The 25,551-nt window shown below is 32.6% G+C and overlaps 3 protein-coding genes across 12 annotated transcripts; 2 read left to right on the forward strand and 1 right to left on the reverse strand.

Moving 5' to 3' along the window:
* Window positions 1-13,349: 13,349 nt before the first annotated feature.
* On the reverse strand, window positions 13,350-15,271 carry LOC112284557 (wound-induced protein WIN1). Of its 2 annotated transcripts, none has more exons than XM_073535201.2 (3): window positions 14,669-15,271; window positions 14,176-14,473; window positions 13,350-14,043 (listed from the first exon to the last, which is right to left on the reverse strand). In XM_073535201.2, exons 1-3 carry the CDS (start codon window positions 14,726-14,728, stop codon window positions 13,673-13,675), a joined length of 729 nt encoding a protein of 242 aa, XP_073391302.1. In that variant the 5' UTR covers window positions 14,729-15,271; the 3' UTR covers window positions 13,350-13,672. The 2 variants fall into 2 exon arrangements, with proteins under 2 accessions (XP_073391302.1, XP_024380208.1); XM_024524440.3 differs by having other exon boundaries at window positions 14,176-14,466; window positions 14,669-15,267.
* Window positions 15,272-16,151: 880 nt separating this feature from the next.
* LOC112284190 (acylamino-acid-releasing enzyme) lies at window positions 16,152-19,667 on the forward strand. Of its 9 annotated transcripts, none has more exons than XM_024523758.3 (3): window positions 16,152-16,501; window positions 16,791-16,867; window positions 17,002-19,667. In XM_024523758.3, the coding sequence occupies exon 3, from the start codon at window positions 17,129-17,131 to the stop codon at window positions 19,502-19,504; it is 2,376 nt and encodes a 791-aa protein (XP_024379526.1). In that variant the 5' UTR covers window positions 16,152-16,501; window positions 16,791-16,867; window positions 17,002-17,128; the 3' UTR covers window positions 19,505-19,667. The 9 variants fall into 9 exon arrangements, with proteins under 9 accessions (XP_024379526.1, XP_024379529.1, XP_024379524.1 ...); XM_024523761.3 differs by having other exon boundaries at window positions 16,152-16,328; XM_024523756.3 differs by having other exon boundaries at window positions 16,153-16,501; window positions 17,005-19,667.
* Window positions 19,668-20,377: 710 nt separating this feature from the next.
* Window positions 20,378-22,418, forward strand: LOC112284388 (uncharacterized). The gene is made up of 2 exons (XM_073535479.2): window positions 20,378-20,788; window positions 21,700-22,418. Exon 2 carries the CDS (start codon window positions 21,762-21,764, stop codon window positions 22,065-22,067), a length of 306 nt encoding a protein of 101 aa, XP_073391580.1. The 5' UTR covers window positions 20,378-20,788; window positions 21,700-21,761; the 3' UTR covers window positions 22,068-22,418.
* The last annotated feature ends 3,133 nt before the right edge of the window (window positions 22,419-25,551 follow it).

Below are 25,551 nucleotides of genomic sequence, written 5' to 3' on the forward strand. Positions count from 1 at the left end.
TTGAGGCATTCCATTCCTTTCTTTTGGATGCTTCTATAAAAATCTATCTTAAAGAAAATATTCATAAGCCTTCTTTTGAATTCTTTTAAACTCATAATCTATCCAATCTTCTTAAAGCTTTAATATACTTAAGTACTTTCTAATATGCAACCATTCACCATTATATAACTCTTCCAAAAATACTTCAAGTAGTATAATTAAACACAACTCTTTTCTTTTTGTACATGAAGTTGAATAAAAATTGGTGCCAATATTTTCTTTATCATCAATTATATCTTCTTCATCACCATATTGTACTTGCAACAATATATCTGTAATTGCATTAATTTTTTCTAAAATATACTTGAATTTTGGATTTATAGATTTAATGTATGCTATCTACTTTAACATTGCAATATCCGGCATTGAACAATCACAATTTTTCCTTATAGTCATAGTCAATTCATTTTTACAATCTCAGTAGCATCAATCAAGTATTTTTTTTCATTTTTCATTGCAATTACTATGCTCCATAATTAGAATCCAAGTTCCTAATAGTCACCTTATTTGTTGGTTGCATGTCTTGAATAAACCTCAATGTTCTATTTTTCTTAGGTATTAAGAACCACCAATTAGAATATAGTATAATAGATGATTCTAAAATTTCTATCTTAATCTCCTCATTGAGTAAATTAACACACTTAGGCAAATGGGCCTTAAGAACCGAAATTGGCCTTAAATTCTATGATTTATGTAGAATTATAAAAATAACCATAAGTGCCATCACAATTGGGTCCACACATCTTATTTCATTTGATTCAAATATAAATGCCTTGCCATGTCAAAAAAACATTTCTTTAAAATACCTTTCTTTATTTTTTATCAAAAAGTCTTCACATTCAACCTTCAATCCATTTAATATGAAATTATCCCTGAATTCATGTCTTATTTTTCTTAGATCTCTCAAATTGAATTATATAAAAGTTGTTTCAATTCTTTTTTCACAATCTAATAGTAGTAACAATACCATTGGTTTAACCTTCTTGGCAAAAACGTATGGCAAATAAAGCATTATTAGCAGTTGTTGATAAGATTGATTAATTTGAAGGAAAGGACATTGCAAAGTATTTAAGGTGCTAAGTAAAAGAAATGGAGTTGAAGCATGTTTCAAAAAAGAAGATGGTTCAACTTTTTGAACTAACTACTGTTATAAAGATAGAAATCATTTGAGGTCTATTATAGGATATTCTAGAGGTTCATAGAAGAAAAATTTTCAAGCATTGAAGGATGAGTTTTTGTTGAAAGATAATGATTGGAATACAAAAAAAATCATTTTTTGAATGGATTAAAAGTTCTAAGAAGAAACTTTTAGCAACAAAATTATCAAAGGAGTTTGAAAAGAAATATTCTTGTTTATTAAAAAAAAAGAAATTATTAGATTTAAGTAAAGTGGAGATTTTTTTTCAAGTAGCTGATAGAGAATCATAAGAGAAGTTAGAAATCTTACTTAAAGATAAAGAAGAAGATGAAGAATTGATAAAAAATTTGAAGGAAGTGGAAGAGGCAATAAGATTGCTTATAAAAAGAAAAAAAAATAAAAAAAATAAAGTGGATATTTAAAGACTATTGCAAGTATCTTAGATAAAAATGCCTATTACTAATCTTACATCTATGATTCAACCTTCAATGGCTATATCAAAGAAAGAAGAAATGGACATCAATGAAATGATATGAAGGATGAGAGATTTGAAAATAAAATTTGTAAAATTTGAAGAAAAGAATCAATCATCAAAAGTATCAATAAAAAAAAGGTTAAGAATAATAAAAGATGTAATATATAAGTGCTTATGGTGTGATAGCATGGATCATTCAAGAAGTTAATGTGAAGATTTTACAAAGGTACTATGTAAAGGGATTATTTTTTTCAAAGATGGTATGATACATCTAAAAGAAAGTAGAAAAAAATTGGAGACAATCTTTGGCAATGGAGATATGAAAGCATTGATGGTTCATACAATAGAAGCAAAGATATATAGGATTGGACTTACTCAAGAGTGTACAAATATAAGCATTGAAGTATTGGATCATATAGTTCATTGTAGCAAAGTGCAATGAATCGAACAACAAATAGAAAGATTGCTAGAAATGTATTAATTAATACAGGCAAGTCTATTTGAAAAACTACTAATTAGAATGATCTAGTTAATAGTCTATCTATACATGCATATATTGCAAGTAGTTAATATAAAAAATTAATATATAAAAAAAAAAAAAAAAAAAAAAAAAAAAAGAGAAACAAAAATAATGAAGTACCATAAGAAAAAACTGTAAGAAGAGAGAAAAAAAATGACAACAAAAGAATCCTATGTATAAAGAGGAAAATTATAAAAAAACTGTGACTTTGCAAGACCCAAAGCAACTGCGACTTTGCAAAGTTGTTACAAAGTCATTATACATTCAAATCATTCAAAATCAATGCTAAAAAAAATCCAATCAAATTTGCTATCAAATATTGCTCTTGGATGTGCAAAAGATCCCTAGATTTGCCATAGGTATTTGGTTTTGTATCTTGTGGTCTAATTTCGACCTAAGTCGACAACCGGTCGTCTCCAGATATCATTTTTAGCTTCGTGAGGTAATTTCTACTAAAATCTACTCTTAACTCCCTTTTATACATGTTTATATTATTTTATTTTTTAATCTACTTTGTTTTGTCTTATTTATGGTCCTACAAAGTAAATAGAAGCCTCTTTCATGAAAAGGCAATAATAATACCTTTTAGTTTTACTATCTTCTTGACTATTATCTATTTTCTAAGATATTTGTTATAATATTTTAAAATACGATCTTCTATAACATAATATTTTCCTCTCTTTTTCTTTCATTAGCCATATTATATCACAACAATATCATGCAACCTAACAAAATAAGTGTCTACATGTCAATTGGACCTTAGAAGCTAAGCTAGTTGTTAGTACATTTACACTAAAAATATATATATCAATAGACTATAGACTCATAATATAATAACTAAAATTGAAGGCTTATTTCAAGTAGTTGATTTTTTTAAATCTTTTATAGTTAAATAATAAATTTATATGTATTTTATATCAATATACTTCTATATTATAGTAATATATACCTCATATTTTTTGATGAGTATACCAGGTACTTATCTTAATATTCTAAAATAAGCAATTTTTGAATTGAGTATTTTTTGGATATTTACTTAAAAAGACACTAGATCTTAAATTTTGATTCTTATTGTTATATCTAAAAGTTGATTTGTTTTACTATGTTCTTATAATTTTAATTTATAAAAGATAATATTTTAGATGTAAGTAGATAATAGAATAATAAAGTCTAAAATTGGATTTATGACTATGTTCTCATGGCTTAATTGATTTAAATATAAATCTTTAGATAGTCAATATCAAATTAGAATCAATTGCATAGAAATATTGCTAAAATACACTTTATTGATAAATACAATTAGAAGTATTTTTTTAAAAGAAATGGATGTAAAATATGATATAATATTTTAAAATAAATTATTTGAATATACATTATTATTAAATATAATTAAAAAAATTAAAAAAAGAAGTAAGTATAGAATATGCAAGTACTTTAAAAGAAGTTATTTTTGAATTACTTAATTTCTATATATTTATATAACAATATATTAAATTTAAAATTTTAAGGTTATCAAAAATATATTTATCAAGAACTTATCATAAATACACCATACAAAAGACCAAAAAAAAGTTGAAGAAAAGAATTTTAACAAGAAAGCTAGCATAAACTTAATTAAAATAGATGAATATAAGATCAACACTAAGAAAGATGAGCTAGAGCTCCAAAAAAATGAATTGTTGAGACTAAAGATCTTCTCAGCTTCAACTTCAACATATACTAGATATTAAGAAGTTTTTTTAGAATTTTTCATATTGCTTAAAGATAAAGCAACCCTAGAAAGCTATTCAAGAAGTTTCTATATTGCTTGAAGATGAAACAATCCTAAGAAGCTTCTTGAACAACTTCTTTAATTTTCTTAGGATTTTTTAAAATCTATTGAAATATTTTGAGATTTTTTTAGAATATTTTAAAATATTCTAAAATTTTCTAAAATATTCTTTTTAAATTTTTTAGAATATTTTAAAAATATTTCCAAATTTTTTTTATTGAATGTCCATAACATCATCTCTCTTTTTTACTCCAAATTCTATTAGGAGCATTGATTTCATATTTGTAAGAATTTAAGAATTCAAGTGGCTTCAATTTCATTAAGTTCTATTACACCAACTTACAATAGAATAATTAAAGCTCAAGTATCATCTTGAAGGTTTTTTATTTGAGTTGACCGTAGCGTGGACATTTCTTCCTTCAAAAAAAGTCTAATTTCATCTTAAGAGTGATCTTGCAAAGGTTTCAAGAGTTGAAATGATTGATTTGACAGCTATGATAAGAAAAGCTCCAATTATATTTCTACTTGAGATTCATAATCTAAAGACTCTTTTAACATTATTTAATTTGATATTTTAGATTATAAATTGAATATATTAAATTCTAAGGTTGTTATGAGAAAAATTTTCTTTCTTCTTTATTTACAATATCCTAACAAAAATTTCATAAAGAATTTATTTTAAAATAAGTTTATATTTTTGAAGATAGCATCAATGAAAGTCTTGTATCTTTTTCGGTGCATTAACTAGATTTTTTGCTAGTTTCCACATGTATTTATTGATATTATAGCTGCATCAATGAATAAAATACTCTAACTTTCCTCTTCTTTGTTAAAAATTGTGGACCTTTTTTACTTTATATTCCACATAATTATCTATTTTAATACAAGGTAGTAATGGTTGTATAAGCCTCTAAGAAAGAAACATAAAAGATTAGATGTATCTTCATATATATAAGTAGTTTTAAATAATAAGCTATTAGATTGATTTGCTTTTGAATACAAAATGGCTCCAATCTTTAGTAGTTTAACTTATCATAAGGCCAAGTGGTCTTGATATTTTGTCAAAGAAGCCATACCTTATCTCTAACTTAAAAAATAGAGAATTTCTTTTGAAATTTATCTAAAGGTATTTTATAAGAATCTTGAGTTGTTTATAAATGGAGCTTCAAAATAATTTGGAGTTGTGACAATTATTTTGTAAGATCTTTAGTTTCTGGATTTTCATCCTTTGATGTACCTAATAAATTAAGTTTCATATGGTAGCTATAATTGGCATACAATGATATTGGCTAAATCAAAGAATAAAAAATATCATGATAAAAAAATTTTGTTAAAAATAAATATGATCGTCTTATTGATAGTTGATTCTATATTATAAATATCATTCCAAAACTTGATTGATATATTTTATTTGACCATCAATTTGAAGATAGCACGTAGAAAAAAAAATTGATATCCATTTTCAATATCTTAAAAAGAGATTTTCTAAACAAAGATACAAATTGAGGTTTTTAGTCAAAATTGATGTCATTGGATTAGAAATTATATATATATATATATATAGTTAAAAAAGTACTTTTTCATTTTTTTTCTAAAAATTATCTTTTTGCATGAGACAAAATATGCCATCTTTGTAATTCGATCCACAACAACTTAGATAGCATCAAATGTAGTTGATGGCAATAGATTAGTAATGAAATCCATTGATATTGAAGACTATAGTTGCTTTAAAATTGATAGTAGATGTAGAAGTCTATAAAGATGATATAAAGAATTTTTGAATCTTAAACAAATATCACACAAAAAGACAAAGTCCTTCATGGCCTTTTATATTTGATGCCACTAAAGATCTTAAGAAATAAGCTCCAATGTTTTGTTAAATCCAAAATGTCCAATAGCTAGGAAATCATGATGAAATTAAAAAACACGAAGTTGCATTGGTCTTTTTGAAATATATAAATAATCTTCAAAATACAAAAGAACTTCTATAAATTTAAATTTATTGTTTTTAGGGCACTGCTTGATATTATAAATAAATGAGTCTTTAGCTAATGTTATACGGATTTTTTCAAGAAAATTTGAATTAATAAATATAACTATAAAAGTAATACAAAAATAAAAAAAATTTGGCTTCAAGAAAGTTACATATTATTAATCAAATATTATTTTTTTGACCTTAGGAACAAGATAAGATCTCCTTAATAAAACATCTAATAATTCTTGTTGCTTCTTTTGTTTATATAAAAATACAAAATCAAAATAAGATAATGACATATTCTAATGAATTTGGTAGTGATTTAAAACTTGAGCTGATATGAAATATTCTAAGTTTTTATAATCTATATATATAATCACAAGATGTATAATGTCTTCCCATAAGTGACACCATTTTTTAAAAGAGTCTATAATTATAAGGTCTTTATTGTGAATTTCATAATTAATTTTTATATTTGAAAACTTTCTAAAATAGAATACAATTATATAGAGATTTCTATCTTTTTTTATCTATAATAGTACAACTCCTAATATAAATTTAAAAGTATCAATTTTCAAATAAAAAACTTTTGTAAAATCCAGATGTATTAAGATTAAAGCTATAATAAAAGCTGCCTTCAAATTTTGAAAAGCCCTTTGTATTTAAGGTCTCCATTTTAATTTATCTTTAGATGTCAATCAAGTGACAAGAATAGCAATTTGGAATTAATTTTTAATAAATATCAAATAGAAATTAGCAAATCCAAAAAAATATTGTATATTTTGTAGTGTCTTTGTTGTTTTTCTATTCTATTACAGCTTGAACTTTCATTGAGTATAATATATTTAAAAAATTTACTTTTAGCTAATAAAAAATATATATATTTTTAATTTGGCATATAATCTTATATCTTGTAACTTTTACAAGACTAATTTTATATATTCTTTATTTTCTTCAAAAGTCTTAAATTAAATTAACTTATCATTAAGACGATAGATAAAAAAATTATTTAAGAATTTTCAAAAAATATGATTCATAAAATTTTAGAATATAACAAAAGCATTTGTTAATCTAAAATCTATAATATTATATTTAAAATATCCATATCTTATCCAAAATATTATCTTTCATTCATCTCTTTCTTTAATCCACACCAAATTATATGCTTACAAAGATCTATTTTGGTATAGATCTTAGCTTAGCTGATGTAAGTGCAATCAATGCATCTTAATTAAAAGTTTGGTTAAAAATATATTTTTAAGTCATTTAATTATATAAATATTAAAATTAAATATTTTTTTTGATTATTTAATTATTTATTATACTTTAAAAGTATTTATAAATTTAAAAAGTCTTATATAAAGAAAAATCATAAAAATAGTCTTAGTAAGTCTTAGAGGAAATTATCTTAGTTGATTCAATATTATTACTTATTGTTAAGTATTAAGGATTAGTTATTGAATTCAATGTCTTTATTGGCCTCCTATCTACATTTATTATTTATAAAAATAATATCAATGATTAGTTAGTAGTTAGAAGAAGCATAAAAAAGAACTTCATTTTTTTAATTAATTATATAAAAAATAGAATTTTTAATAGATTAAAATTCATTTTATTACTATAAAAAATATGAAGGTAAGAAAAAATTATTTTAAATAGATATTAGTATTATAAAAATATTATAGTATTTTTTAGAATTTATTTAGAATTTTAAAAATTATTTATGAATTTTTAGAAAAGATTTTAAGACTTTAGAAAAATTGAATTTTATCACCTTGGAAGCCATTATGAAAAAATGGAATAAGATTTGAAGGAAATGCAAGATTCTCAGACTATTTGAATGTTTGTGAACATTGTGATGAAGTCAAAAATGCAAAATTATGAGTTTTACTAATAAGAAATAAGAGGACTAGCAGCTAGTCTAGTCCTTATAAAAAAGGAGGTGCACAAGTTCCATATGGATTTTAACACCTTGAATAGAGTTAGGAGGATAAGACTAAGGCCTTGTGGCCACTCTTAATAATCCATATATACTACATGTGAGCCTTGGTGAGGCTTGAATCCTTGATCTATAAGCAAATTATCCTTAAAATAAATTATTTTTAATTAATTTTTTAATTATTCACTTCCTATCTTTAAACTTTTCTAACTTATTTATAATAAATTAAATTTTTATGTCTCTTATGTCATCAAAAAGATAATAAAATCATCTATTTAAAAATATAATGTTTAATATTTATTTTTATTTTTTACTATGTAAAATTATAATAAATAGAGTATGGATTACTTTTATTGTATGCAATTGATTGATTGCACTTATTTTACTTATTTTATATTATTATTTATTTTTTTATTACATCTTCTACTTCATACCACTAATTATATAAAAAAAAAATTGATGCCATCTTCTAATTTGAATTGAGGGAAAAATTTACCCCTTTCAATTGAGTTGCTCCAAAAGCCTTCATATCAATAATAATGAATAATAATTCTTTACTATTATTTTTTTGAGGCTCGAATAATCAATAGACATTTGCAAAGATTCATTTTTTCCTTCTCAAAATATATAAGTATACTTATTAGAGATTTTTAATACCAAATAAAGTTCTTTGCAAGATTTTTATTGATGTATTCTTTCAATGATAAAAGCTTGTTTGTATTAGATTGTAGATTGGGACAAATAGTAGTTGAGCTCTCTCTTGAAGATTGATGGTGCAATTATACAATTGATGTTTTAAAAATATATTAGCATTTTTTTTTTCAAAGACATCTTGAAATTTCTTATACTACTTAGAAATTGCTACTAGCAAGCTCGCTTCTTCACAAGCTGAGATTGTATAAACAAAAAATGGCATTTTTTTTTGGCCGCCTTCATAATAGTCTTTGCTCCAAGAAATAAGGAATTTCTAGTTGATGAATTCTTGATAGGTTTTGTCCAAAAAAAAGTTTATAAAAAATTCAATCTTATAAAACATCCAATTTACAAATAGATTATATCTTTTCAACCACAAAAGTCCTAAAATAATAGGATTAGATAGAATATTAATAATATTAAATACTATTTTGCTACTATGGTCTTCAAATGATATTTCTAGTAGTATAGTTTCATGAATAAAATTTCTTGAAGATAAAGGTGGATCATCTATTATTTCTATGTATGTAGATTTTGAATTTTGTACTAAAAGAATTTCATGAAGTTTAAAAAATTCTTCATTTAAAATGAAAGCAAATGTTCTTGAATTTAATAAGGTATTTGTTTGAAGTTTTTATGGACTAAAAAATAAAGGTATAATAAAGCAATAAGTAAATTAGACAAAGTAAAAGGAATCTTGATGAACTTGAGGTGTTAGAATGTCCAACTACATGGTTACTATTGTGGTTAGGTTTCTTTATTTTTTTAAACAATTACACTTTTAGTCTTGGTTGTACATTATTTTTTTAGATAATTCATAGATTTAAGGCACTCTTTACTATAATATAAGCATAATATTTATTCAAATTGATGCTTTTTTCTTCCATTTTAAGAAGTTTGAATTATATTGTATCAATTTATATATCCTTAGCTTTAATTTGTAGAAGTAATGTATTTGTTGATGCAACATATTACAAATTTTTAGTGCATTTTTTTGTCAAAGTCTACAAGCATTTATCTTGATGGCATTGAAATAATCAATTATCGTACTTTACATCTTGGCTAATAGCTTCATTGAATATTTGAAGATCTTATAATGATAATACTAGGTCTATTGTATCATTCTTTAGTCGTCAATAAAATTGGTTCGTAAGAGCTTATTTATTCAAATTGACGTTACAAGCTAATTGCTTAAATTCAAATTCATAAATTGATAGAGAGCATGACCCTTGAAATAATGAGTAAAACTTTGTAGTCAACCATTGAGCCTTATCATGTTCTCCAAATATCTCTGCAAATACTTTTAAAAAAGCTTCAAAGTTGCTCAAGATTAAAGATCTTTTTTTTCAAATAAAAGAGCAAACCAAGATAAGACCTGACCTATGAATAAGGTTCCAACTAAATCAATCTATGACTGCTTTGTTAAATAGCACTTAGGTTGTAGAAAAGTTATTAATCAAATTTGGCTAACAAATCTTTGAAACTTGGAGCATTGTTGTATTTTGTGAAGTGGAAGCATTGTCAAAATTACTTAACTTGTTTCTTTCCAGTCAAATCTTTCTTTTTGATATCTTTTAAATAGTTAATTTTTGCATACAATAGCTTATGTAATAAATTGTTCTAAAAAACTTGCTTTTGATATTATCAATAATAAATCTTTGACATTATTCTTTTATCCATATCAAAATTAATTGATAAAGGCTTTTTCATTCTAATCCACGTTACAAGCAAGGTTTTAAAATTTAGCAATATATATCATAGGTAATTGTGATCTTTATTGTAAAAATTTCTTCATATTTTTTTTTTCAATTATTTGATTTCTATTGTTATTTCTTGATCATTTTTTCCAAATGTAGCTATAAACACTTCTAAGAATGAATTCAAATTACAAAAGAGCTGTGAATTATTTTCTATAAAAAGTACAAATAAAATTAAAAAAAATACTTCTAGATAGAAATGCACCTATGAATCCAACTTAAATAAATCCATCAGAGTATTGAAAAGGATGTAATCTTAGATAGAATTTGATTGTTACAAAAATCTTCAAAATTTTGATTTAATTCCATTAATTTTTTTGGATATACTAATCTTTGTTTCTTTCATACTTATAGAAGAAAGACTTTCTAGATTTGGTTGTGAAGTTAATCTACTTGATATCTTCAATTGCACAATTTTTTGGCATAAATTCTAGACTTTTTCTATAAATATAGAAAAAGTACTTTTAGGATACAAACTTGGCTCTATAGTAGTTCAAGGGGAATATTGGGAGAAGTTTAGATTAGGAATTTAGGTATCAAGCAAGTTTTTTTTTTTTTTTTTTTTTTTTTTTTTAGAGACTTGGGTAGGAATATGTAGGAGGTGCTTTGCAAGATTTTTTGGAGTAAAAGCTTAAGTAAAATATAAATGAGAATAGAATATAGAAGATAATTCTTATATATTTTTTTATCTTCTATATTTATTTAGTCTTCTAATTATTGTAAGTAGATATTGTAGAATTTGCATTAATTCTTTATTTATTTTTATAGAAATTGAATTTTTAATATCCCATTTTCTTATTAATGTAGACATGGAGTTGTTGGTTTTAATTTAATTTTTGAGTTCTTCTAGTCTTTTAGATTAAATTTTATAGGAGAACTTGGTTATAACTTGTTTTTTTTTTTTTTTTTGCAATTAGTAATGAGTGCTTGTAATTTTGAAGATGAGCCTTTTGTGGCTTTCTCTTCTTACAAGAAGATTGCTATTAAATTGAAAAGAATTGTGGTTTTTGTTGTGTGAAAGGTTTGTATAATAGTGTCATATTGTGATGACATAGGTCTTATTAGAATAAGTATTTCCATTTGTGATGGAATAATCACTTTAGTAGAGTGACATTGTTGAAGCAAAATTTTGAAATTATATAGATATTGTATGACAAATTTGTTGGATTGCAATTTTTATATAATAATTTTTTCTTATAAATATGCTTGAGTGACTATATCACTAGTAGAATATGTATTTTTGAGAGGTGACCATGTTGTATTCGCAATTTTGCACACTCCAATATTTGAGAAGATGGTGTTATTGACGCAATCCTAAATAGTAGCAAGAACAACATGGTCTTTTTTGGTCCACATAAGTATTGCAACTTGATTTATTGGAGGTATTAGTATTGTCACATTTGATTTGGAATAGGTGTTGATTCTTTCTCTATACCAAAAACAAGCTTTGACATTTCTTCAATTTCAAAATTTATTTGTATTTTTTGTCTCTATATTATGTACCAAGAACCATCAAATATTAATCAATCTTTAGTAGTAAGGCTATTTATAACCATATTTTTGTAAGGAGAAGATGTATTGGTGCCTCAATTTCTGTAAAGAACATCTTCAACATAGCCTCTTCCTATTTTGAATGTTTTTACTTCTTTCTTAGAATTTCTAAATTCTCAAAAAATAAGCTCTTATACCATAATAGAATTACATATAAACAGTGTTGAATTCAATATGTGTCTATTTTATAAATCATTATAAATAATAATTAGAATACAGGCTTTATCCTACACAGGTGGTGCAGTCTAAAATGTCACAATCCCTCAATAAGTAATTTATTGCTCTTGTATTCTTGCCACTAACTACAAGTTGGTTACTAATCCTAACTGCATTTTAATATATGGAATCATCTCACAGCTCCCAAAAGAACTTATTGCCACTGCAGAAAGGCTAAACTATTGCTCTACTATACCTATATTATTCTTTTAGAATGTATATCCTCCCTCCTGATGCACAATTTATTGTAAGAATGTAACTCATCTCTAAAATAAAAACAAATATATAAAGAAGATAAATTTTTAACTTTAAAATTTTACTTAAGTATTTATAGATTATTATGTGTACAGTCATATTCTAACATATTCAACCAGTAATGGATCACAATATATATATATATATATATATATATATATATATAATAAAATACATTTTATTAAGCCAATAATCTTTTTTATCCCAAAAGGTTACACCAAGCACAAAAGCGTTGTAGATGAGGATTGAGAACAGGAGACGGAAGAGACAGGAAGGATGAGAGGTTAAGACAAAGAAGGGGGTTGGAAATGAGGAGGGGGATAGGAGCGATGGGGAGGTTGAGAAGGAAACGGGTGTCACAAGAAATGGGAGAATAGAGGTGTTAGGTCAGAGATTGGAGAGACAAGGGTTGTGGGCTAGAAATGAGAACTAGAGACAGTTTAAGGTGAAATAGAATTGATTTAAAACAATTTAAATCTGTAATTTGGAATGGTGCTAACAATTTCAACAAATCATTGATTTTTGTGGACAAACAAACGGATACGCACAATATATATATATATATATATATATCCTTCAAACATAATAATAGTAATTTATTTATATCTATCTCTCTCTCTATATATATATAAACATGGCTGATGCACAATTTATTGTAAGAATGTAACAAAATGCAACGAATAGTCCAGTCACCATATCTAACAACCATCGTCAAACTAACAATACTTGAAACGAATGAAATAACCTTCAACCCAAAACAAGCAATATCCATGCTCTTTTTTGCTTACGTTTGCAATGCATCGTACTGGACCGATGCAAATCCACCATAACACCACGAAACAGTACCTCAGGTTCAGAGAGGGCTGGGCGTCGACATTCACAACTGATACAATCTGGCAAAGATAATAGAATGCTAGCCATTGCTTGTTTGTGTGATTTTCTTTTTCTTTTTCTTTGCTTTAACTGCAGAAAACTTGCACGCTGAGAATGAACATCATGACGCTGCAATTGCAATAGGAGATCCAGTAACTCAAAATTCCTTTTCAAGCTTTGGCAACAGTGTTCACGAGAGTCTCACAAAACGGATCCCAAAGGGCTGAAAAGGTCGCGCCGCTAACGGGCATTGAGACGAGGCACTAGCGTTGTGATTAGAGTATGTCGGAGGCTCTCTTGCCGATCTATGATGCTCGATCGAGATCACATAGCCAAGGTGCTAAGAGGGTATCCCGATGCCCTCCATCCAACTGAGATTGCAAGAAAGACGATACTTCCAGGACTGATACTTATTCATACACATAGTTTTCCTGTCCGCTGCAACTAAATTCCGTTTAAGTGACCATGTTTTACTCGCCGATGTGTCCAACTTCAGCAATGAGCTCCTCTTCTGCCCATGGCACTGCATCCTCGCCGTGAAGTCCCGAAACTTGAGAGTAGGATAAAGTAATGACGCCCACGTCTGGGTTGGCGATGGCACGGAACGCTTCAGCTGAAAGGTCGAATGCCCGCCCCCCGCTGCAGCCGAACGGGCAACGATCCACAATTTTGACTGTGATGGAGCCTGATCCCCAGCATCCATTTCCCTGGCACGTGATTCTGTAGAACTTGCCGCAGCCATTTCTGTTGTCCCAGATGTTCGCGTTGCTGCTGTCGCCTCCTGCCGCGAAGAACCTATTGGCAGGGAACTGGTTTGGGTCGTTACCGTAACAGGCCGAGGCTACAGACACAACCCACCACGAATTCACCATTATTACATATTTGTACCAATTCAGTCTACGGTGGTAACACACGATTGTCAAATATGGAGAGCAGTAGGGTATTCGGCTTCTTGTGAGGTTTGAGAACTTACGAAGGTATACGGGCCCGTAGAAAGATGCTAAACCAGTTTTTCCACCGGAAGGTGGAGAGCCACCACACTGGCTTTGGCAACCGTCTCCGCAGTATTCCGCATTCGAGCCACACCAACCAAACTGACTACAACACAAGCCGCCGGGGCAGGTGGCACCCCCAGCCTGTCTCCCACATTGCTCAGCTGCCGTCAGCTGCAACAGGAATATGAGAAAGATCGAGGATGCGAAGAACATGGATAGCATCCATTGTTGTTGATGAGCCATCATTTCCGATCCTTCTGTACTCACCTCTGCAGCCTCCAAACATAAACATGGTTTTCAGAACCAAATTCCAAATTAGAAACCTTCCATCCAAGTGGAACCCCTAGGATGCGATCATAATCACGGAGCACGTCACGAAAATCTGAAGGGCAGCTCATGATCACACGATGCAGTTGGCTCATATTTAACTTCCCATGAATGCGAATGTGCAAAAAAGAGGAGGAATTATACCTGCACGAGAAGCGTTAAAGAGATCCACTCCTTCGTTAGTGCGGGATGCAGTGCTTGCATCTTGAGGGAAACAACACCCACTTATATGCAAACCTGCTGCTACTCTGAAACAGAGCGCTGGACAAACATGTGTTCACTCTCAGCTGTCTGACGCAACCCTGAAGTCACCATGACACACTCTCGTTCTGCAGTGCACCGATATTCTAGCAAAATATTCCTGAGTCTTTGCAGAATTGAGCAGAAGGTCGTCATCTCATGCAAGGGCCATACTGGTTTTGTGACGAGACTGTCTGCCTGTGCGGCTATGCGTTTAAATATTTCCTGCAGACTAGGTTTCACATGCTAGCTTGCGTTGGACCAAGTGTGGGACTTAAATGATTTACCGCCTGAGAATTTGAGGCCGGGAACGAGTTTACAGCACAAAAGTTATGCACAGTCGGAGTGGACTCATAAGGTAATAAAAATCAAAAGATAAATAGAGCAAGTAAAGAAATATTGTAATTGTGCACTGTACAGAAATTCCAGAGTTGGAGTATAAAACTATTGAAAATAAGAGGAAAGCACTTTTAGCGTTGCAGTTCCTTGGGTGATCGTGGGGATCAATTCTACTTCGCCTTCTCACATCCAGTACGACGAGCTACGCTGAAAGTTTTTGTCCTTCCGCTGGATTGAATATGCGTGAATAATACCAGATGCCATCTCAGTGACAAGGTTGAGTTGGGCCACACACACGTTGAACAATCGTTTCACAAACGAGATCCTTTAAGAAACTCGTCAACAGATGAGGACGATGGAGGTGTGAGCTGCGACGCTGGGTCACGTACCCGACACACCGCGCAAAAGCTTACAGCCATCGAGATCAATGGTGGCGATTTGTATCTAGAGTCCCACTGCATATTTGAACACCTTGTTTATGGGCAGATTGAAAGAATGGACCTCGTAAGAGTGGTGCATCTCAGGCAGACAGGACCTGGTTGGTGGAGGGTTGAGAGAGTACCACCTGTGAAGTAGACACGTCCTTTCTGACACAATTCATACGGCTGCCAACACAACATTGCAGATACCACTAGTGAGATGTTGTTGTTATCAGTGGCTAATCTTGCTCGCTACTGACACAGGTGCTTATTTCGCATTTTTAGTATATTTCAGAATAGCCACAGTAAATATTGTTCATTGTCAGTTGAGGATTGAACTCATGGAGGTAAAGTGAGCATCCCAATAGTTAAAATGATAAAAAATAAAATTGACATGTTCAACAGAATTCACTTCTTCCTCATTTGAGAGTAAGTAAACACGTATAATTGTAATTTAATACCAGAAAACGGATGAAGTATCTCACGAAGGACGACATGCATCGAAACTGCCACAGCCAGCATGGCAACGTTTACCTCGTCGCACACGAATCTGGAAAAGGAAACAGAAGGCAGCCATGGTAACGGGTGACTTGTGTAGCCGGTCTCACCCCCTGGTTTGCTTGTTGCTCTGAATGAGGGCACGGGATCAGTTTACCCGCCGACAAGGATCCAACCAAATTCATGCCGCATAAAACCGGAAGGGTCAGATCGAGTTTTCTCTGGATTACACTTGAGAGTGATGATGTTCTCACGCGCATTTGAAACTTCGGTGCAATGTGCGCGTAGATCAGGCCGAGATTAGATCAGTTTTGTGCTCACCTTTGCACTTCCTCACAGCTTCTTGTGTACATCGCTCGCTTCAATTTACTTAACTGTGAATTCGTGTGGAGTAGTTGCAGTGGTTGAAACTGGTTTTTCTTTGAATGTTTCTGCGTGTAATCTGCTCGAAAGTCTTCTATTGCTCGTTCTTGGTCTTAAGGTTAGCGTTGGGAATTGGTTTCCGGTGCGTTATTAGTATCAGTGCCGATTCATGATGAGAGGATTGAGAAGATGCGTGCGTGTTATAACTAATTTCCTTGATAGTTGTGATGATTTTGTATTGGAAACAGACTTGCAGATAACAAGAGTGAAGGGTGTGCGATTCATTCATCGCTCTGTTCATTTTTTGTATTGGACATGCAGCTTTCGGATACAAAAATGAGGGGTGACATCCACTGCGTACAGATATGATACAGGATTAATACTAATTAGGTGGTTTAGACGTGCAGGTAGGGACATGGAGTTGCGGATCGAGTGCTACAGATTAGGAGCAAGAGAGAAGGAAGTTTTTTCAGAGAATTGTTCAGTAAGTTCACGCTACCATCGCTTGGAGTGTGCCCATGTGTTGTGTAATTGATGGTCATGATGGTAGCTCTCCTGGCGGCCAGAGCTCCAGGATTGTTCCTTATTTCAAGTGCGCGGAATGGGTGCAAATGGGAGAAGCGAGAAGGTGATTATGTGAATCGGAGAAGTTGAGGAGCTCGGCTTCGCGATTGTCGGCACCCGATGGGATGAGACGTTGAGACGCTAGAAGGAGAGGTATAACGTCTTAAAGTTTGTGGGCGCCATGGATCAAGCAGCGTCGGGTAAGGCCATGCCTCTCATTCCTAGTGAGAAGTCCGACCCCAATTCAGAGGTAGAATCTGAGTTGTTGCAGGCATTTTATGCAATTCCAAGTTTAGACAAAGCTTGGACGATTCCGTCCCGTAAAGAAGAAGGGGGTTTTGATGTGGCGGTGGCAATGAGCCAGGCCAATCTTCCCGCAAACGCAAAACGGACGTTTCTGTCTACGGTTTACATTGCCGAGACTGCAGATGACACAATTACAGATTACCATTGGGCACCATTTCCGTTCGAGGTTAGCGGGGCCAGTCTGATTGTCCCTTCTCCGTCGGGCGCAAAAGTACTGATAATTCGTAACCCTAAAGATGCAACATCTCCAACGAGACTTCAAATCTGGGGCCCGGGGCAGCTCCTTCGGGAGATATATGTGTCGTCGTCGGTGCACGGTTCCATCTACGGAGACGGATGGTTCGAGGGCGTCTCCTGGAGCCATCATGAAGAGTTCATCTCATATGTAGCCGAGGAGCCTGCGAATTCTCGGCCTGTTTACGGTCCAACCGCATCAACATCAGGTACTAACCACACCGGTGCTCCGGAGGCAGGAAATTGGAAAGGCCAAGGGGACTGGTATGAAGATTGGGGCGAGTGTTATTCCGGAAAGCGGAGGCCCGTGCTGTTCGTAGCAAATGTCGGTTCTGGGGTCGTGCAGGTTGTCGAAGGCATTCCAAGGGATCTCAGCGCCGGCCAAGTGGTTTGGGTTCCTGAAGTGGTATCATCTGATCCAACTTCACCTCTGTCTCTTGTTTTTGTCGGTTGGTCATCGTTTGCTGATAATTTTAGCACCCCACGAAAGCTGGGCATGAAACACTGCTTCAACAGGCCTTGTCATCTGTACCACGTCGAAGCTCCAGTTCCTGGCACAGAACCTTCAAACGCAGCTCCTGTGGCTGTCAAGCTGACAGGAACAATTAGCAGTGCATTTTCTCCTCGGTTTAGTCCAAATGGGAAGATGCTGGTGTTTTTATCTGCTGAAACAGCCGTCTCCAGTGGAGCCCATAATGCCACAAATTCCCTCCATTGTATCAATTGGCCAGCAGACGGGATTGTTTGCAAGCAAAAGCAGATCAAAGACGTAGTCAAAGTGGTGCAACATGCGGAAGACGGAGCCTTTCCGGGTCTCTATTGCTCCAGCCTTATTGTAAACCCTTGGCTGAACGGAAGCTCCACTTTGTTGCTGTCTTCATCCTGGCGTAGCCAACAGGTCATCCTTGGCATAGACATTGTGAGTGGAGATGTGAGCACCGTTAGCCCTTCCGATTCTCTGGCGTCCTGGAACCTCCTCGGAATGCATAACAGTTGCGTGGTTGCAGTTGTCAGCTCACCAACCCAACCTCAGAATTTGAAGCTAGGCCATATAGCCTCTCCCGACAGCTTGATCAGGAGTGGCAAGGAATGGAACTGGTCAAACATTAACCTTCCCTCGCTTCAATTTTCTGCGAAGGTGGAATCAGCAATGCGAGCAATGAAGTACGAAATACTTCGAGTTCCTGCTCCTATGACGGATCCTTTAAAATCAATGTCCGAGGGCTCAGGACAATCCTTCGAGGCTATCTTTGTCTCCCCAACTGGCTCCATCAACTCCCCAACAGAGGAGCCAAGGATAGAGAGCATCCCTTCCCTAGTGGTTGTGCTGCACGGAGGGCCGCACACCGTAAGCCAGACCAGCTTCTCCAGGAACACAGCCTTTCTCTCAGCCTTGGGATTCAGCCTCCTCCATGTGAACTACAGGGGCTCCTTAGGATTTGGAGAAGAAGCACTGCAGTCTTTACTTGGCAATATAGGTCGGCAGGATGTGAGTGATGTGCTTGCGGCTCTAGATCTTGTTATTAGAAATGGAATGGCAGATCCTGCGAGGGTTGCTGTTCTTGGGGGCTCTCACGGTGGCTTTCTAGCGACTCATCTTGTTGGCCAAGCACCAGACCGTTTCACCACAGCTATCACAAGAAACCCTGCGTGCAATTTGTCTTCCATGGTGGGCATTACCGATATCCCAGATTGGTGCTACGTAGAAGCCTTTGGAAAGGACGGAGTTGCCAACTATACTGAAGCACCCTCTACGAAGGACCTTAGTGTGTTATACCGGTGTTCCCCCATCGCTTACCTCTCCAAGGTTAAGGTGCCCATCTTGTTCCTCCTTGGAGCTCAAGACAGAAGAGTGCCAGTCTCTAATGGTTTCCAGTATGTGCAAGCTCTGCGGGCACGAGGACAGGAAGTCAAAGTTATTCTTTTTCCTGAAGATGTTCACGCCATTGACAGACCTCAGTCTGATTTTGAAAGCTTTTTGAACATAGGAGTTTGGCTGAAGAGGTTCATGCACTAGTAGAGCACGGTTGCACGTATTTGGCACATCAACTCTTTATACGATCTCGGATCAGGTTAAAACACTTTGGTGAATTTTATCGCTAAGATGCATCAATGTCGCTCATCCTTGAAGCTTTTGGAATTTCACATTGTTTGTAACATGATTTAGTTATTGTGCTCTTCGTTTAGAGTGTCTTGAATCTAATTCGAATATTAGAGGAGTGTGAGAACGGCAAACATCAGCCCCACCACGTAACTCGGCATTTTCTTAAAAGTTGTGGAAGGTGTGGAGGCTGCTATGTAGAAATTAGCTCTAGTTTTTGTGACCTCATCAACTGCATTGCATCTCCATCAACTTGCTTCAACTTTCTTCGTCAACTGGCATCAACTTGCTTCCTTGTGACTCTTCAACTCTTAAACAGATTTGATATTCTTTTGCTAAATAAGTTTGAAATTGAAATTCAAGACTAAAAAAAAAAAGGTAGAGCAAGAACCAACATTTAAGTTGAATACTAACAGCCACAACCTATAGATTCTAAATATAATTAATGTTATCAATTATATTATTTTTACAAACATTTTTTTTTTTTTTTTTTTTTTTTGTTGCTATTACTTTCCACTTCCGAAGAAACATTCAAAATTTCAATGCTTTCACACACTCCTAAAGCAAAGCACCCCAGTGCTAATATACACATACACACCTATTCTTTTGCTTGATATTAATAAGCGAATATTTCATCAAAAAAATTCACATTATCTGAATCGCCCTCCACGTCACTACCTGTCCACGAATGAATGCATTCATCAAAGAAGACACGCGATCATCTACATTCATCCAATCCATCTCTCTTGAGAGAGGCCGACCTTTGCTATCTTTCCTCGGCGTCAAGACAGCTCGCGTGAATGTATGCAGATTGTTGTCGTTTTACGCAATTTGGAGCTGTTATTGTCGATTAGCAGAACAATCGAAAAAGCGAAAGTGCGAGGTCGGAGGGTTGGTAGTGGGGCATTATTTTGGTGCTACATTAGCGATGCTTGGCATGTGCGGAGGTTGGAGGGAGGGGGCTCGGGCTTGCCGTAGTTGAGAGATTTGGGAACGAGGAGGCGAGTGCAGGCGACGTTAGGCGTGGGAGGGTTTCGTGATGTTCATTCGCGGAATGTAGGGGAAAGGATTGCATCTGGAGAACGGGAAGTTGGGTGGGGGATACTTTTTTCGAAGGTACCGGAGTTGAGATGCTGTTGAGGTGGAGGGTAGGATCGTTGTGGGTTTTGGACGACGGCGTCATATTCGAATAGCGAGCTGGTACCTCCTTGCACATTTACTTACAGCCCATACTTGGAGCTTTGTTATAAGGATTGTAATTATAGTCATTTAGGTTCTTTTACCTGGTGCAGTTCCGTGGTTCATTTTTATTGTTGTGTTTGAGCGATGTGTGTGCGTGTCAAGAAAGTGATGCCTGTTTCTGTCAAGGAGCTGATTGTTGTGCGTTGTCTTGGTTAGCAACATTAGTAATGTTTTGACAATGTGGGCTTGGTTTTGGGGGTGGTTTTAGGTTTTTTCTTGAGTTGAAAGTTAGTGTGGTTAAACCACGATAGGGTGTGTATGTCTGCATTCTTGGTAGGTCCAATTTGTCTATGAGGATAAGTGCTGTTGTGTTCAGAATCACTGCTGTAACATTGCTCATTCTTGGCAATTTCATATCGCCTTGTTGATGCCACCGATTTTTTCTGAGAAGATATATTTAGGGAGAAACTTTTCGTAATCATAGTTGGATTTTGATGTCTCTCCTTTGGGACTTCAAACATCCTGAATGGTGTTCATTGGGATCTTTTGGGACCCAAGATGCCGTAAATATCGTTTTTCGAGAGGTAGTGGATCGCAACTCGCTCTTGGGAGTGTTTGTTGAGTTGCAAATGACTATCGACATCCTGACGTTGAGCATCCGTATCGGAGATAGGAAGATTTTCAGCTACCTTTGTTGGAGAGAGTATCGTGTTAGTATTTATACACGCCAACAATGGTTCGGACCAAGTTATCTCTTGTATGTGGATGGCAATGAAGAACACTAAACGTCTCGCAATCAACAGGATGAAGACGTCTATAATTATCTTTATTACGATGAGAATGCAATCCTAGTCACTCGACATTTGGCGTGGTAGATCCTGAATTATGTTTTCTCATTGAGCTTATAATATTGTTGGATGTTTGTCCAGGTACCCAGTGAAAGTAACCCACATTGGAATTGCATTAGGCTTACACTGGAAAGCTTTTGGCGATGAGTCTCGGGTGCTTAACATGCAATGCCTCGACACAGTCATTTCGGATAGAGGAGACATTTCAACGGTCGTTGTCTACCCACTCTGAAGAAGGCGGCGCTTGTCTAATAGGATGCTTTGCACGAAGGCCTATTCATCATCGTGCCCGTGCAGAACCAGTTCACCCTCAGGGATCTAGGGTTGCTCCAATTCCTGACGCGGAGAGTGCACCCAGGTTGACCCGGTGTTATGCGATTCGCAGAGATTGTACATTTTTCAGGGATTGGTCGTTTAACGAAGTTGAAACAGCCACCCTAGTTGGTTAGATTCCCAGCTAGAGTAGTTTAAGGAAGACTGGTGTCTAAAACTGCAGGATGATGGTATGGTTTGAGAGTGATATGCTGTGCCCCATTGGAGGCTCTTATGAGTGGGACACGTTGAGCGCTCTGGGTGAGCCTTGACCGGGAGTTTCTCTTTTCCGTGCGGTGTCCACAGGTATGCATTCTGTCCTTGTCAGTGCTTTGGGGCTGGGTTTATTGTTACACACAACTTACTCCTGGCGGTTTTTGAAGGTAGTGGCAAGCATCTGGGCACGCTGCCGAGCTCTGCATTGCAACTGTGTATCATATTTCTTTGTATTTTACATAAAGATGTTGTTTTGAGTTGCTTTTGCAAAAGTGCGGATTTCTTGTTAGTTAAGAGCAATGTAGCACTGCTTTTCTGATAATATTCAAATTTTACAACCTGGTTGAGGAAAAAAGCTTTTGATAATAAGTAAAGATAATTTTGGCTGCACATAGAGCATGGAGCATAATGCTTGCACTTGTATGAATAGTTGTAGAACATAGTATGTAGTTTTTGTGCTCATTGATTCTAGAATGTGGGGTTATTTAGGGATCATGGATGTTGTTAGGACTTTTTTAAAGGCTTTATCTACATCAAACCTCTGTTTAAGCTTTTCTCTGTGCTTTGACAATGTAAATGCAATTATTAATGTTTTGTAAAAGTTCTACAATTTGTAGCCTACCTTAGAACAAGTTTGCCACATTTAAATAGTATATTCATGAAAATTTGGCTAAGAACTTCATACACCATTTTAAAGAAGGTCTAGACTATCATGGATCTAGAGAACTTCATATGCCATTTTAAAGGTCTAAAAATTTAAAAGATTTAAAATACCAATTGGAGCTCCTATCTTATTTGTAAAGAAAAAACATAGATCTTTATAGATTTATGTGGACTATCAAAGACTCAATAAGATCACCATCAAAAATAGGTATGTTCTACCTTTGATTTCAAGACTTTTTGATCAACTAAATCAAACAAAGTTTAATACAGAAATACATTTACAAAGAGCTTATAACTTGATAAGTATTAAAGAAAAAAAAAACAAAAAAACAAAAAAACAAAAAAAAACAAAAAAAAACAAAAAACAAAAACAAAAACAAATTGAAAAACTACATTTAGAAGAAGGTATGAACATTTTGAATATAATGTCATATTTTTTGGACTTACAAATACACCAACTACTTTTCAACATCTAATAAATGATGTTTTTTGTGGATTTTTAGACGATTTTGTCATCTATTATTTAGATGACATCTTAATCTACTCAAAGAACATAAAAGAGTACAAAATTCATATTCATTGTGTGTTACAAAAACTAAAAGATATATAATTATATGCTAAGATGAAAAAGTATATATTTTACACCACTCAAGTTGACTTCCTAAGATATATCATTTTAAACAATAGTCTTATGATGGATCTAAAGAAGGTCCATACTATTATGGATTGGAGGATCTCAAAAATAGCTAGAGATGTACAATGTTTTTTGGAATTTGCTAGTTATTACAGAATCGTAATCAAAAACTTTTTTCAAGTTATGGCTCCTCTTATACGTCTCACATGTAAAGACAAACTTGAGTGAAATAATAAAATTGAAGTATTTTTTGAAGCCTTTAAGATAGCATTTATTTCTACACCAATCTTATATCATATCAATTTTTTCAATGCATTCTTTATAGAAATAGATGCATCAAACTTTGCTATAGATGTTGTTTTGTCACAAATGGGAGCAAATAATAAGTTCTATTTAGTAGCTTTTTATTCTCAAAACTTTATAGCATCCAAAATTAACTATGAATTTCATAATAAAAAAATATTTATAATTATTATTTTATTTTAAAGAATGGCATTATTATTTAGAAAGTACTTCTAATCCAGTCATTGTATATATGGATCACAAGAAGCTTCATGTTGGCATATATTTTGAATCATTGCCAAACTCGTTGAAATATGTTCTTATGAAGCTTTAATATCAAGATTACTTATTAATCCAAAAAAAATAAGGTTTGTTGAACGTTCTTTCTACATATTCTTATCTTGCACTAAAAGAAGCAAGTGCAACTTTTGATCAATGAAGAACGATTTTCTTGAAGCCAAAATATTTTCATCTTTGAGCAATAAAATCAAAATTGATTATTGATTCAATATTTATGAAGCAAATTCAATCAAGTATATTCTTTAATCTTCTTATTTATGATACCAAGCATACTTCTATTAAATCTTATGACACTCTAAGTTTGAATTTAAGAATAATACACTTTATTTTGAAGGTTTGCTTATATGTTCTAAAAAGAGAAGCATGTTTATATATTCTTCAAGCATGTCACAAATTTTCAATGACAAGATATTTTAGATATGATAAGACTTTAGAACTTATATCTAAAGATTTTTTATGGCCGCAAATGTGAAATGTTGTAAAAGATTTTATATAATCATGTGACATTTGGTTAAGATTAAAAATTCTTTGTCATCAATCTTAAGAACTTCTTCCACCAATATGTATATTAGAACAACCATGGTCTTTTACTTCTATAGATTTTATTATGGATCTTTCAATCTCAATTTGTATGATTTTATATTTGTAATAGTAGATCATTTTATAAAGATAGCATATTTTTTACAATGTAGAAAATCTATCAAACGTGAAGAAATAGTTAAGTTTTTTTTTTAATAATATTTAATACTATCATGGATTGCTTAAAGATATTATATTGGATAGAGAGACTCAATTTGTATCAAGATTTTGAAAAAAAAAAATTAAGATTTTAAAGGTAGATATAAAACTTTCTTCAATTTTTGATCTTCAAATTGATAGATAAATAGAATAAGTGAATGAAGTTTTGAAAGAATATTTGAAGTATATTGTTAATTACTATCAAGATGATTTGACAACTCTTTTGTCATTGGCAAAGTTTGCATGTAATAATTTGATACATTCTTCTATTCAACAAATATTTTTTTTTTGCCAATTATGATTATCATCTACAACTTAATACTTTTGAATTTTTAAAAATTAACAATCTTGAGGCAAAAGATTTGAAAAATCATTAATTAGAGTTATATGCAATAATAAAGACATTGAGTTCACAACATCAATATCAAAAAGTTTAGATATTAAAGAAAAAAGATATCTATTCTTGATAATAATCTTATTGAGTTCTTGATAATCTGCGCACATTTGCAATGTTCTATCTTTTTTCTTCACAAATAAGATAGGAGCTCCCGCAAGAGATTTTGAATGGCATGTAAAATTCTTGGCTAAGTTCTCGCTAATGTACTTCTTAAATTCAGCCAAGTGAAAAACTTTAGATTGGACCAAATAGTAGCTAATTTTTCTCTTTGAGATTGATTGAGCAATCATATGAACAATATTTTAGAAAAATATCTACATTTTTTATTTCAAAAACATCTTTAAAATCTTAATATTCACTTAAAATGCCGCTTAAAGTCTTTCCATCATTA

The sequence above is a fragment of the Physcomitrium patens genome, chromosome 7, assembly GCF_059467195.1.
Source record: "Physcomitrium patens ecotype Gransden chromosome 7, ASM5946719v1, whole genome shotgun sequence".
NCBI lineage: Eukaryota > Viridiplantae > Streptophyta > Bryopsida > Funariales > Funariaceae > Physcomitrium > Physcomitrium patens.

Bases quoted from the DNA above. Each gene is read 5' to 3' on its own strand.
- LOC112284557 (XM_073535201.2), bottom strand. From the start codon at position 14,728: ATGCAAGCACTGCATCCCGCACTAACGAAGGAGTGGATCTCTTTAACG. The intron at 14,474-14,668 runs GTATAATTCCTC...TTATGTTTGGAG, and splicing joins CTTTAACGCTTCTCGTGCAG to GCTGCAGAGGTGAGTACAGA. The intron at 14,044-14,175 runs GTAAGTTCTCAA...TTGTGTCTGTAG, and splicing joins CTACGGGCCCGTATACCTTC to CCTCGGCCTGTTACGGTAAC.
- LOC112284190 (XM_024523758.3), top strand. From the start codon at position 17,129: ATGGATCAAGCAGCGTCGGGTAAGGCCATGCCTCTCATTCCTAGTGAG.
- LOC112284388 (XM_073535479.2), top strand. From the start codon at position 21,762: ATGAGTCTCGGGTGCTTAACATGCAATGCCTCGACACAGTCATTTCGG.